The following is a 12140-nucleotide window of genomic DNA, read 5'->3' as shown; positions in this document are numbered from 1 at the left end:
GCTTTTCCAGTCTGCTGACAGTGCAAAGCATGCTGGGAAGGCAGAGGGGCTTTTGGAGGACATTTCATAGTTTGCAGGTGCTGATTTCAAAAATGGATGTTTCTTCCACCTTGCCCATGTTTCCAGAGCTTGTGGACCAAAACAGAGGTGCTGCTAATGGGGTAGGAGCTCTCCTGCCTCCAGCTCTGCCCCCAAAGGTCATATGAACAGGCATACTTCCTTCTACTTCCAAGGTGCATGGAGCATGACCTCGACCAAGCACATAGCCTCTGTGGCTCACATTGGAGCATGCTGCTCCCATTTTTCCCACTGGGAACGGGGTCATTGCAGCTCTGATGCAATTTTTAGGAACCATGAAGGCCCTACAAGCTCAATAGAAGAGCACTGTTTGGACTCACATGGAGCCAGCACACGTGCTTCTCCCTTCCATGATCACCGGACTGTGCTGTATGTAATTGTCTCCAATGTGGGTGTGTGTCCCCCCTTTTAAATTACAAACCACGAGGGGGCCCAATCAGGACCTTGGCACAGTTAGAAGAGAACTAAAAGGTGGAAGGGGGCTTCTGCCAAAATCACCCCACCAAAATCGGATAATTGCCCCCTCAAGATGCTAGTTGCTGCAGAGAGACCATGATGTGTTGAATATCTCATCTAGTCTGGCCCTAGTTTATCGAATGCAAAGTGTAGAGTTGGCCTCCTCTGCAGTACTCTGAATGTGCAAAGACAAATAATTTATATACACAGAGCAAGTGACATTAAGGACACTTTATACAAATACTTGCACAGACAAAACTGAAAAACAATTCTCTCACAAGATAATGTGACAGGCACATGCATAATGCATTATTTATATTAAGCACATGATTGGTAGAGGAGTTATATCCTTTGTGACCTCAACGTGATAATGCAATTTATCTCCACTGCTGCTTCAAAGCACAGGTGGCCCTCGATACCAGTGGTTTTGCATATCTGCAGGTGGGTCATAGGGACCCATTTTCTTTATTCAAGGGGCAAAAATAGGGTTATTTTTGCCCGTCCATGGTTCAAGTGGCTGGAAATGACTTCGGACATCATTTACTTCTGCCATTTTGTAGTGTGGAGCCATTTGGTGGCTCTCTTCTGCCAAAAAGAAAACCTTCAAAAAAGAACAACTATTGGAGGATTTGGAAGTTTGGGGGGCATTGCTGGAGAGCTGGAAAGCAAGGTACTGTGCTTAGTACTTCTGTCCCCCTGTTTTTTCTTTTGATTTTCAGCATACTTCAGTGTGCTAAGGAACCTTAAACCTATGGTCTCTTTATTTGTGGTTTTATCAGCGGAAATAGGTGGGAACGGAACCCCTGCAAATAAAGAGGGCCTCCTGTATATTCTGGTGTGTGGTGTCTGTTTTCAAGGAGTGGTTAAATTTATCTTAGAAGTTATGTTGCTGTGGGACTTTGGTGCAAGGCGTACTCTAAAGGACAGAGCCAGAGGTTAATTTCTAAAATGATAGATGTGGACCCAAAACTCCAGTTTAAAAATGTCTGGAAGTTGATTCAATTTCTGTAGTGGAAGCCCTCTCCCCTCCATCTATCAGGATCCTCTACTTTGGAACACCCCCTGACCCGGTAGGGGATGAAGTGGGAATTCCAGGGGAAGAGATAGAATATGACGCATTAATGACTCAGGTATGTGGTGACCCTGTGCCACTAGGACACACATACATGGACACACACACAAACAAATTCTAACCAGTACCCCCACCAAGACTCGAGGACACAGCCACAGTTCTGATATATTTTTCTTCAAAGACAACTGTCTGGGGAAGCTTTCTCTAAAGGGATCTCTTTCTTTCCATGGCTTTCTACAAGGGAGGCCAGAAGGGCTACTTATCAGGTGCTCTCTGACCTTCACTCTTGTCCTGTGCTGTGTGCTAAACTAAGGAATCATGGAGGAAAGACTGGGAAGAGCGGCTGGCTAAGGCAGAAAAGGGGCCATCTAAACACAAAATAAATGTGTTGGGGGGAAAGTAACATTATCACTTGGAGATGAAGTCAACTTCTTTGCCCTTTTGAATTTACTTTATTAATGGTCCTTTTATTTAGCAAAATATAATTCCAGCAGATCAGTTAAGATCTATCAGTTAGCTTAGACTATAGCACCTCCTATCCATTTCAACAAATTGAATTTGCAGAACTTTACGATTTTTAAATCTCATTTGTTCTCACAACAAAACCGTGTGAGAGAGACGAGAAGAAAGATGAGGGTCAAACCATACATCATAACACTTTTTCAGACAAAAAACTCAATCTCTCTTTTTGAAGAGGAAAAACAACTTCTGGAAGTGGTGACTGGGAGTGTAGAAGCAAACAATTGCTTCAAGGAGCTGCTTAACCCTTCCCCTGCCTTCTGTTTCCCCACTCCAAGTCACCCTCTGACAGCTTTTCCTCCATGGGTGAAGTATGTTTGTTTGTTACACACACACAAACCCTGCAGGGAAAAGTGATATGGAGGTGGGAAATACTGGGGTTAAGCATCTCCTTGACGACTGCTTCTCCACTCCCAAACACTTTCTCTGGAAGTCGCTTTTCCTCTTCAAAAATGGTTGTTGGATCACAGTTACATGCACTTGCGTGCCAAGTGCAGTTGGGCCTACCATGTCCTTCTGAAGGCCACTACGTGAGTTGAGTGTCATGGTTCATTCGAGACTTGAATCCTCCCCCGGGCCCAAACCCTGAACACTGTTCCCATTGTACTGCACTGGTCAGTAGGCTCATTCACACAATCTGAAACCGGGCCAGAGGAGCCACCTGCCATGTTAGGAATCTTGTGCACGCTTCCAATCAACCGTCGTGTGAACTCAAAAGCCAAGGTAGAAAGAGGGGAAAGTGATTGTGTGGGAGACGGTAGCTGGGTAGGATGGCTTTTTGCCCATCCTGGTTAAATGGAAGGGACAGAATGTGGGTAGGGCATGTAATATTCTTTTGTTTAGTGAACCCAAGCAAAAGGAGTTCACCAAAGTTTGTTTAGGGAGTACGGTACTCATTCAGTGAGATGCTTCACACGATTGGTGTGAAGCACTGTTAGCGTTAGTGCAGGGAGCTGTCCCTGGGTGGCCAGATCGGCCACCCACATGATTGCCAGCTCTGTCACAGAACTGGCAGGGGTGGTGGGGATCGGGGGCAACCCAGTCCTGGAAGTTCCAGGATGCCCCGTGCAAGTGAGCGAGGCTTTCTGGAGAGACTCCCGGGGCTGGGAGGCTTGTTTTTGCCTCCCAGCGGTCGTCTCCTCATGTGTTGCTGTGGTGCAGAGCCATGCAGTTCCCATGGCAGCAGAAGACCAGGAAAGATTGGGCTAGGCTCCCTTAGCCCGATCTCTCCTGGTCATGGGAATAGCTTCAGTATGTAGAGCCCCTACATATTCTGTTATCCTTGGTAAGCATCAGCCAGAGAGAAGGATTCTTAAAACAGTGAGGTAATTTACACAATCAAAAACTGTCTTCTATCCAGGTTTGAGAGCTGTGTGTGCTCCCAATTTTTGGTTGTGTGGAAGCAACGTAGGAGGAAAATGTGGGTAGCTTTTCTTCTCACCTTGCTTCCACACAATCACTTCTACCCAGGTTTTCTTCTGACCTTGCTTCCACACTGAAAATTGGTAGCACACAGCTCCCAACCCAGGTAGAACACAGTTTTTGATTGTGTGAATGACCTCAGTATCTCTTTCTTGAAACTACACACAAACATGAAGGTACTACATACTACTACTTGCAGGTATAAAAAACTCAACAAAGACTATTTCTAACCACACCCACAAAGCAGCCAGAGGGAACCTGGGTAAGTGCATTCTAGTATTTCTTAAAGGTACATAACACATATGCCATATCCCCCCTTTACTCTGAGGCATTATCCAATTGCAATTTCATAGAGTGCAGTTCTATGTACGTTTACTCAGAAGTAAGTCATACTGGCCCATATGTTATGTAGCCATCTGCTGCCATAAAGGAGATGTAACCCTGCCCAGTAAGACAGCTCCAAGCTCAGCCAATATCTTGTCTAAAAGAACCAGGGGGAAAAGGCCTGAGCCAGGGCATTGGGACTTTGCTGTGAAATTTTAAAGTAAAGTAAAAGTAAGGCTGTGCCATCGAGTCGGTGTCAACTCCTGGCGACCACAGAGCCATGTGGTTTCCTTGGGTAGAATACAGGAGAGGTTTACCACTGCCATCTCCCGCGCAGTGTTTCCCATAGTCTGGGAAACATACCAGCAAGGATTCGAACCGGCAACCGCTTGCTCCCTAGACAAGTTACTTCCCCACTGCACCATTAGGGAGCCTGGGGTCCCACATCTTGAAATGTGAACATGTGAAAAATCCCTAAGCGCACCCCACTCCTAGAAATTGAATGTCAAGCAACCAATCTTTTCAGAACTACATTTTCTTCTCTTACAACAAATTATGGTTGTTTTCAATGAGCCTGGGGCACTAGGAAATGTTTTTACAGTTCTCCAGGGCAGCCCATTCACTTGAGAGGGGCTTAGACAAGTTCTCCAGAGGACTGTACCATTCACATTTATCTGACAGCAGAGCTTGAATTACAGAGGAAACTATTGGTGCGGGGCTTAAAGATACCCATAATTCCCAACCCCTGACTTCCCCCATTTCATTTATTCACTTATTGTTTGTTATATGTATACACCACCTTTTCATAATTAAAATAACACCCAAAGTGGCTTACAAATATTAAAACGGAGGACAATCAGACAATGAACATGATTTAGCCAACTCTTAACCCTCTCTTAGCCTTCTAAAAACAATAGCTAAGGGGACATTACAAAAGGTAAGGGGGTCAGACCCCCTCTGGCTTCCCTGTAATTTGAGCACAGGAGGGCGATATTTCTGACAGCTCAATGAATGCTTGAATGTCCAAGAGATAAATGTTTGTCTCAGGTGCTAATATTTTCGTAAAAGTCCAGCTGACGCAAGCAATCGACTTTAGGCTCTGACTGTTCATCCTTAGTCTGGACAAATATCTCCACTGTACAGTCTGGTACATGGACACTTTTACAGAATGTGTCTGTTCAGTTCCATTCTCCTGTCTGCTGCTGGAGATGAGCACCAGATTGCCGTAACATATCCATATACGATCTAATGTGGTCCCTGTAAAAACAATAATGGCTTTGTAAGAAATCTGCAGAACTCTTACTGCGGAAGTATTTGCTTTTCTTACATTAGCCCTACTTACATGTTATGCTCAGCACTCATATAATCTGTGTACAGTGTAAATTTATAACTAAATAAATTTATAATAAATAAATTTATTATTTATTATTTATTTATTCAATGTTTATACCGCCCTTCCAAAATGGCTCAGGGCAGTTTGTAATTAAAAACAGAAACCATTAAAACCAATAACAATTAAAAACAGAAATATAAATATAAACACCAATTTAAAAACATCTTTAAAAACAATTAAACTATCAGAATAATTAAAACCGTGAAAACCAGGTTAACATTAACACAATTAAAACTAATTACAAACCCTGAAAGGCCAGGCCAAACAGATGGGTTTTAAGGGCTCTCTTGACGGTCAGTAAGGAATTAAGATTGCAAATTTCTGCTGGGAGTGCATTCCACAGCCCAGGAGCAGCTACAGAGAAGGCCCGCATTCTCTTTGCATGCGGATTTGCATGCAAGTACAATTATTCACATATTACTTTGAAAGCAATTACAGTAGTATACTTCCTGTATGTGACATGCATGTGAGGGGCCTGCACCCAGGTTCACTTTTTAAATGAACACAGTTACAGTCATGGCCATTACAGTCATGCCCACAACAGCATGTGCACGTGTATAGTCATCTGAATGCAGTTACAACATAATGCCTGAATAGGGGTATTATGGAATTACATGTTTATGTATGCTCTGTGTGCTTTTGGTTTTTCATCAAAGATCCACAAAATGGAAGGCTAAGCTAAGAAAGGTCAAATTCTTCAAAATATTTAGGAAATACTTAGATATTTTGCACAATTTATTTTGATTCTGTTGGTCATGGGAATGGCAAGGAGTTCTGTGGCACCAAATCTCCACCCTTTTACTATAAAAGAAACAGGTTACCGATTTTCACTCTATTTTCCGGAGAGGTCTGTCTGTCTGTCTGTCTCTCTAGCGCTATTCATGGGCACCAGGGTGCTTTACAAAGAATGAAAAAACAGAAGACAAGTACCTGCCTCAAGGGGCTCACAATCTACAAGAAAGGCACATAGGAGGCAACAAAGGAAAGCGAGGGAAGTATGGGCAGGATTATTATTTCATGTCGCATACTTAAGCTTACACTCAAACTGCTAGTTACATTCAATATATTATCTGACCCTGTATGAGTGTGTGTGTGTGTGTGTGTGTGTGTGTGTGTGTGTGTGTGTGTGTAAATAGCTTGTGTGGGTGTGTGGGTGTTTGGATTGGAACTGTGGGGGCAAGGAGGTTTTAACCCTTTGCCCCCACTGCTGTCCTGATCCAAATCATGCACCCACATGTGCTATTTCCCTTGGGGGGGAGTTGCATTGGTATCTCCATTGAAAATGTAGTCCAACAGAAGCTGGGGGCTTTACAGACAGGGCTGTTATCCCAAATCTCCTTCGGAAGGGAGAGTGTGCATTCACACACCAGCCAAATTTGCCCCAAAGTCCCTTTTGAGATCCTTGGAAACACTCCACATACAAACTGGGCTTTGTCTCCTGAATTCTAGAATTCTATTTCCATTCTAGAATCCTGAATTCTATTTCCGGGTTTTAAAAATGCTGGTTTTAAGCTACTTTTCCTGAAAATGCCTGAGTAAATAGGGAGAGGCACTGATGTAGAATCATTAGCACAATAATAGGGATACTCTCTTTAGAAATGCAGATATAGCTCTTTAGATATATATATCTCTCTCTCTCCTGCCCCCCATTGGCTAGAAGGAAAACACGGAGGCATGCGATGCGAACTTGCACCAAAACAAAAACCCAAGCGCACAGGGGAGGGGCTGCTTTCCTCAATGCCACGAGTGTAATTCGAAGTGGCTTCACTCAGCATTTACCCCACAGCATGAAGCCATGTGCGAATAGCTCCCAGGAGAGTCTCCGTTTTGGTCAACCTTGGCGTAGGGTTCAGGCCAGAATGCCTGTTGTGGCTATGATATGTCACATTTAATGCAGTAGATCCTGAGGATTCTTGACAATGGACAGTTACCTGGCTGTGTCGGCATCAAATGCAAAAGATCCCAGATCCATGTAATACTGTGCGGTCGTCCTCAGTGCAGTCCAGGATTCACTAGCCTGAATAGAATAGAAGATACATTCCTTCAGGCAGGAAACACATTGCATAGGCAGCTGCCTTATACCAAGTCAGACCATTCATCCATCTAGCTCAGTATTGTCTACAATGACTTGCAGTGGCTCTCCAAGGTTTCAGGCAGGAGTCTCTCTCAGCCCTACCTACTGTAGAATCGCCAGAGGTTGAACCTGGGACCTTCTGGATGCAGAACAAATACTCTATGACTCAGCTATGGCCTCATGCCCAATTCAATACATCATTTAAGAATGTCTGCCCCAGGAGATGATGTTTTACAATCATATATTTTTAACACAGAAGCAGTTAGGAGAAGTGCTAGCTCAAGAATCTTGCAGGGTTTGGGGCAAGGGACCCTCACTCACGCTGGTCTTCCAGATCTCCGTTCAACAAATAACTCCCTTCCCTGGCCTCACTCACTCAACCAGAGGTGCCTCTAGAGAATGGTGAGGCTGGTTGAGGAGTAACTCCTGCTCAATGGGCAAAGAGGAGCCTTCTAAAGTGTTAGCTCTTTTATATTTCACAGGGAAACAGCCACTGTCCCTATGTATGCCAGCATAGCATCCTTCCTAGAGTCTTTTGCTGGTCTGCCCTTATTAGATTGTGGGTTCTTTAAGAACAGGGACCCATCTTCTCATTCCTCTGGCTATGTAAACCTCTTGGAGAACTTTTGTTGGAAAACATTTTAAAATAGTAATAATGATGATGATGATGATGATGATATTTACATATCAGCTGGTATAAAATATGATAAATAAAATAAAATAATAACAATAATAATAACAATAATAATAATAATAATACTCATAAAATAAATAGAGCTTTGAACACCTTCATCAGAATATTCCATTTAAAAATCCATTACTAATATCTTTTTTCTGATATGCAAAATACAACTTGAGCTATTTAACCTTATCCTAAATTACTATTAGATAATAATGTTATTTACAGAGCCACAACAATTATTTTGCATAGTTCTTTTTCTAATATGTGTTTTGTCAGCTTTATTTCATGTACCCTCACAACATCCCTTTTCACTACATCACTAGCACTTTTAAGGTGAATCATTCAAATGTGGATTTTGCAACATGTGGGTTATAAAAAATATAGAGAATATGAATCCACATTATCCTAAGTAAGACCATTGGTCCATCTAGCTTAATATACTGCCTTCACCAACTGGCAGTGCTCTCCATGGTTTCAGAAAGAGGTCTTTCTCAGCCCTATCTGGAAATTCCAGGGGTTGAACCTCAGACCTTCTGCAAATAAAACATGTGCAACCACTGAGCTATATTCAGTGCAAATTCATGGGTAAGTGCACATGGGTGGAGATGGCATCTTGGCAGCCAGTTGAAATCTATGTTCATTGCAATGCCTGCAGAGGGCATCCATGCATATAGCAGGGACCCTCTGTATATGTTCTGATGAGTGGAAATAGGTCAGAGGGAAGATGTTGCTGTACCTCATGCCCATATATTCATTATATTCATAATTCGAATACTGTGTATAGTTCTGGTCACCATCGCTCAAAAAGGATATTATTGAATTGAAAAAGGTGCAGAAAAGGGGACCAAAATCAGAGCGCTACAGTACCTTCCTTATGAGGTAAGGCTAAAACATTTGAAACTTTTTAGGGGGTTTTTTTGGGGGGGGGAGTTACTAAGAGGAGACATGACAGAGGTTTATACAATTATGCATGGTGTGAAGAGAATAGACGTTTTTCTTCCTCTCTTACATGAGACCATTAGCAGGGTGATCCCATGATACCAATTGGCGGGGAATGTAAGATGACAAAAGGACATACTTCTTCACATAGCACATAATTAGCTTATGGCATTTGTTGCCACAAGATGTGGTGATGGCCACCAGCTTAGATGGCTTTAAAAGGAACCAGTTAATGGAGAAGAAGTCTATCAGTGGCTGCTAGTCTGGGTAGCTAAAGGCTACTTTGACTTTGAAATGGATTCAGATTGGGTTCAGATTGGATACTGGAACTGGTATCCAATTGACCTGAATACCAGTTGCAGGGGAGCAACAACAGGACAAAGGGCATGCCTTCATCTCCTGCTTGTGGGCTTCCCAGAATCATATGGTAGGCCACTATGGGAAACAGGATGCTGGATGAGAAAGGTATTGGGCCTGATCCAGCAGGACTCTCCTTATGTTCTGAATGGCTGAAAAGGGCTTACTGCTGTTTTCCAGATCAGGAAATGCAGGCTGACACAAGGTCATCCAGTGATTCCACGGATGAGCAAGGATGTCAGTCCTGCTCACCACAGGTAAAACCTCAACCTTCCAAATCACCCTGGCTCTCTGAAGTCTTTATGATAAACTCTTAGAAAAGGACAAATACCTGTTCAGCCAGAGTGTAGCCCCAGGCATTCTGGCTGCTACTTGGGTCCCAATAGCTGTGAGAATATGGTGTTTGTCTCTTAAGACGCAAAAATTGATTGGCTTCTTCTTCGGAGGCAAATGGTGCTCCTAAAACCCCTGAAACAGCAAAGCTGCCAGAATCACACAGTGACCGATTCACATAATCTGCATGTTTAACAAGAAGCTTTTCTGCTGTAGCTTTAATGTCCCCTAACATGTTTTCAAGAGATTAGATTGTATTTAAAGGAAGCAATTTAAAATCAAAACCCAAGATGTTAGAAAGCACTGCAGCAGACATGGCAAGCTTGTTTTTGGATTGTTAACTTCCGGCTGCTGGTGGGACCTCACATTACTAAATGCACCGATGTGCAATAAAATATCCCCATATGTAGAAGCTAGCATGTCAGGGAGAAGCATTCAGCTTTTATCCTAGCCTTCTGCCTAACATGCTAGATGTAGCAATCTTTTTTCAGAGAGGAGCATTCCATCATGTGAGCCTTTGTCTGCAGTGGTACAGTCTAGATACAGGTTTACTGTCCCATCTGCTGACTGTGAGAAGTAGGCCTAAATCACAAATTGAATTCCTTATTCTGAGTCTATTTTCTATACTGACTCATAGACTTGATACGTTACAAAAGGCAATTGTCAAACTTGCTACTACAGGTTTAGAAAACACTCATGCAGTCCATATAAAACTGATAGCAGGCATCCCTCTCCCCTCACCGCCCCCTCCCCAAATATGCACAACATATAGCATGAGATCTCCAAAACAAGGACAAAATACTCCTTGGATCATTAGCAGTTCTGAACTGCAGGAGAGGGGTAGAATTTCTTTCCAGCCAGATCTGGGATCAGTAGGACCCAATGTATAAAAACATCTAAAGGTAATGTTATTCGGTACAACCTGAAGAATGTTAGATGATCTGCTAGGTGCTAATGCTCACTCACTTTTACTAACAGAAGTTTACTATATAAAGCCCCATCCTTAATGCTATGGTCCTGATTCAGATTACCCCTTGCAGCTCTTGATTATTATTATTATTATTATTATTATTATTATTATTATTATTATTAAAGTATTTCAGCTGTGATTATGTTGGCCTTTTGTCACAATGCAGATCTGTTTCTGTGCAATAAGGCATAGTACTTTAACTGAAAAGAACTATGCCTTATTGCACAGAAACAGATCTGCATTGTGCCAAGAGGCCAACATCATCATAGCTGAAATGCTTTACTTTTTTATTATTATTAAACAAGAGCTGCAAGGGGTGATCTGAATCAGCACCATCATATTAAGCATGGGGCTTTAACATGGTCTGGACTGGGTCCTAATCCAGACTGGGCATCCATCTCTTGTCACTGCTATTTGCCCCAAGAGTTCCTCCACGAGAACAGTTTCCATTGGCACCAATAGAGACTTTTCACCTATGGCAAAATAGCCATAAAGGCCCAAATGATAGGAGCAAAGGTTAGACTCTCTCCCGCACACCATGGTTCCAGTCGGGAATGGATCCTCCATGGCTCCATAAGGAAAAGTTATAGATGTCATTCTAATAATGTCTTCAACCTAACATGCAGTTCGACTCGAAGTCCTTCTGTTTGCTCCTTTTGAAACATGATCCAGTACACAGTTAAATCTACACGGAAGCAAGCATACTTCGTGGTTGCTCCCTTGCCATCCTGTGCATTTTCTTTCATTCTTTTATCTTGTCACATTTTTTATCATTTTAACTGTTTAAATGATTGATTTTTAAAAAATAAAAAAAATAAAATTTATATACTACAAATCTGAGGGTCTATATATAAATGTAAGAAAGAAAGAAACATATATTGGGTTTATTTTTCAGTAGCAGAGATAATTGATTAGTCAGATATCAGTTTGCTCAGGTATCAGTTTGAAGGCCCCTAAGAGCTTACCTGTAAGCAATACAGCACACAGAGCAATGTGGAGCATTTTAGGAGACATGGTAGATTCCCCTTGACAACCTTTTTTCATACTTAACCAGTCAAAGCTGGAGTTCTTTTTGTACTTTGATGCCCTTCACTTTATTAATCATTTACTACATACACTGCACAGGCAGAGGGCAGGGTCCACGTTGCATCCAGATGTCTCAGACACCTCTTTGTAGCCTTTGGACTTTTTACATGGCAGTTTTGATGTAGTCCAGACATGTTTTGGCCTCAGGACTGTACATTTAACCGACTAAACTTTGATTACGCAAATGCTCAACCTGTTTCAATTGTTCAGCAGTATCAACAAGCAGAAGGTAAGATTCCTTACAGTGCAGGACTCCTATCTGCCCCAAGGCACATCATTCGGACCACTGAATAACCAAAGGTTGGACAGTTCGGGCTGATAACATCCTGAATAGCTTCAAGATCCAAACAAACAAGCCACGTAGAATGCTTGAGCAAGCGGTGGAAGAACTGTGTTGTAGCAAAGTAAAGCTCCATTAAGTAAAGCTTAACGGCA

General features: G+C 42.5%; 1 protein-coding gene across 1 annotated transcript; it reads right to left on the bottom strand.

Moving 5' to 3' along the window:
- Window positions 1-4621: 4621 nt before the first annotated feature.
- C3H3orf85 (chromosome 3 C3orf85 homolog) lies at window positions 4622-11655 on the bottom strand. Its single transcript, XM_053304828.1, has 4 exons — window positions 11585-11655; window positions 9648-9784; window positions 7196-7281; window positions 4622-5128 (listed from the first exon to the last, which is right to left on the bottom strand). Exons 1-4 carry the CDS (start codon window positions 11631-11633, stop codon window positions 5050-5052), a joined length of 351 nt encoding a protein of 116 aa, XP_053160803.1. The 5' UTR covers window positions 11634-11655; the 3' UTR covers window positions 4622-5049.
- Window positions 11656-12140: the final 485 nt, after the last annotated feature.

This window comes from Hemicordylus capensis, chromosome 3 (assembly GCF_027244095.1).
Source record: "Hemicordylus capensis ecotype Gifberg chromosome 3, rHemCap1.1.pri, whole genome shotgun sequence".
Taxonomy (NCBI): Eukaryota; Metazoa; Chordata; class Lepidosauria; order Squamata; family Cordylidae; genus Hemicordylus; species Hemicordylus capensis.
Note: the sequence above shows the minus strand (reverse complement) of the source record. Positions and strands in the feature narration are given on the sequence as shown.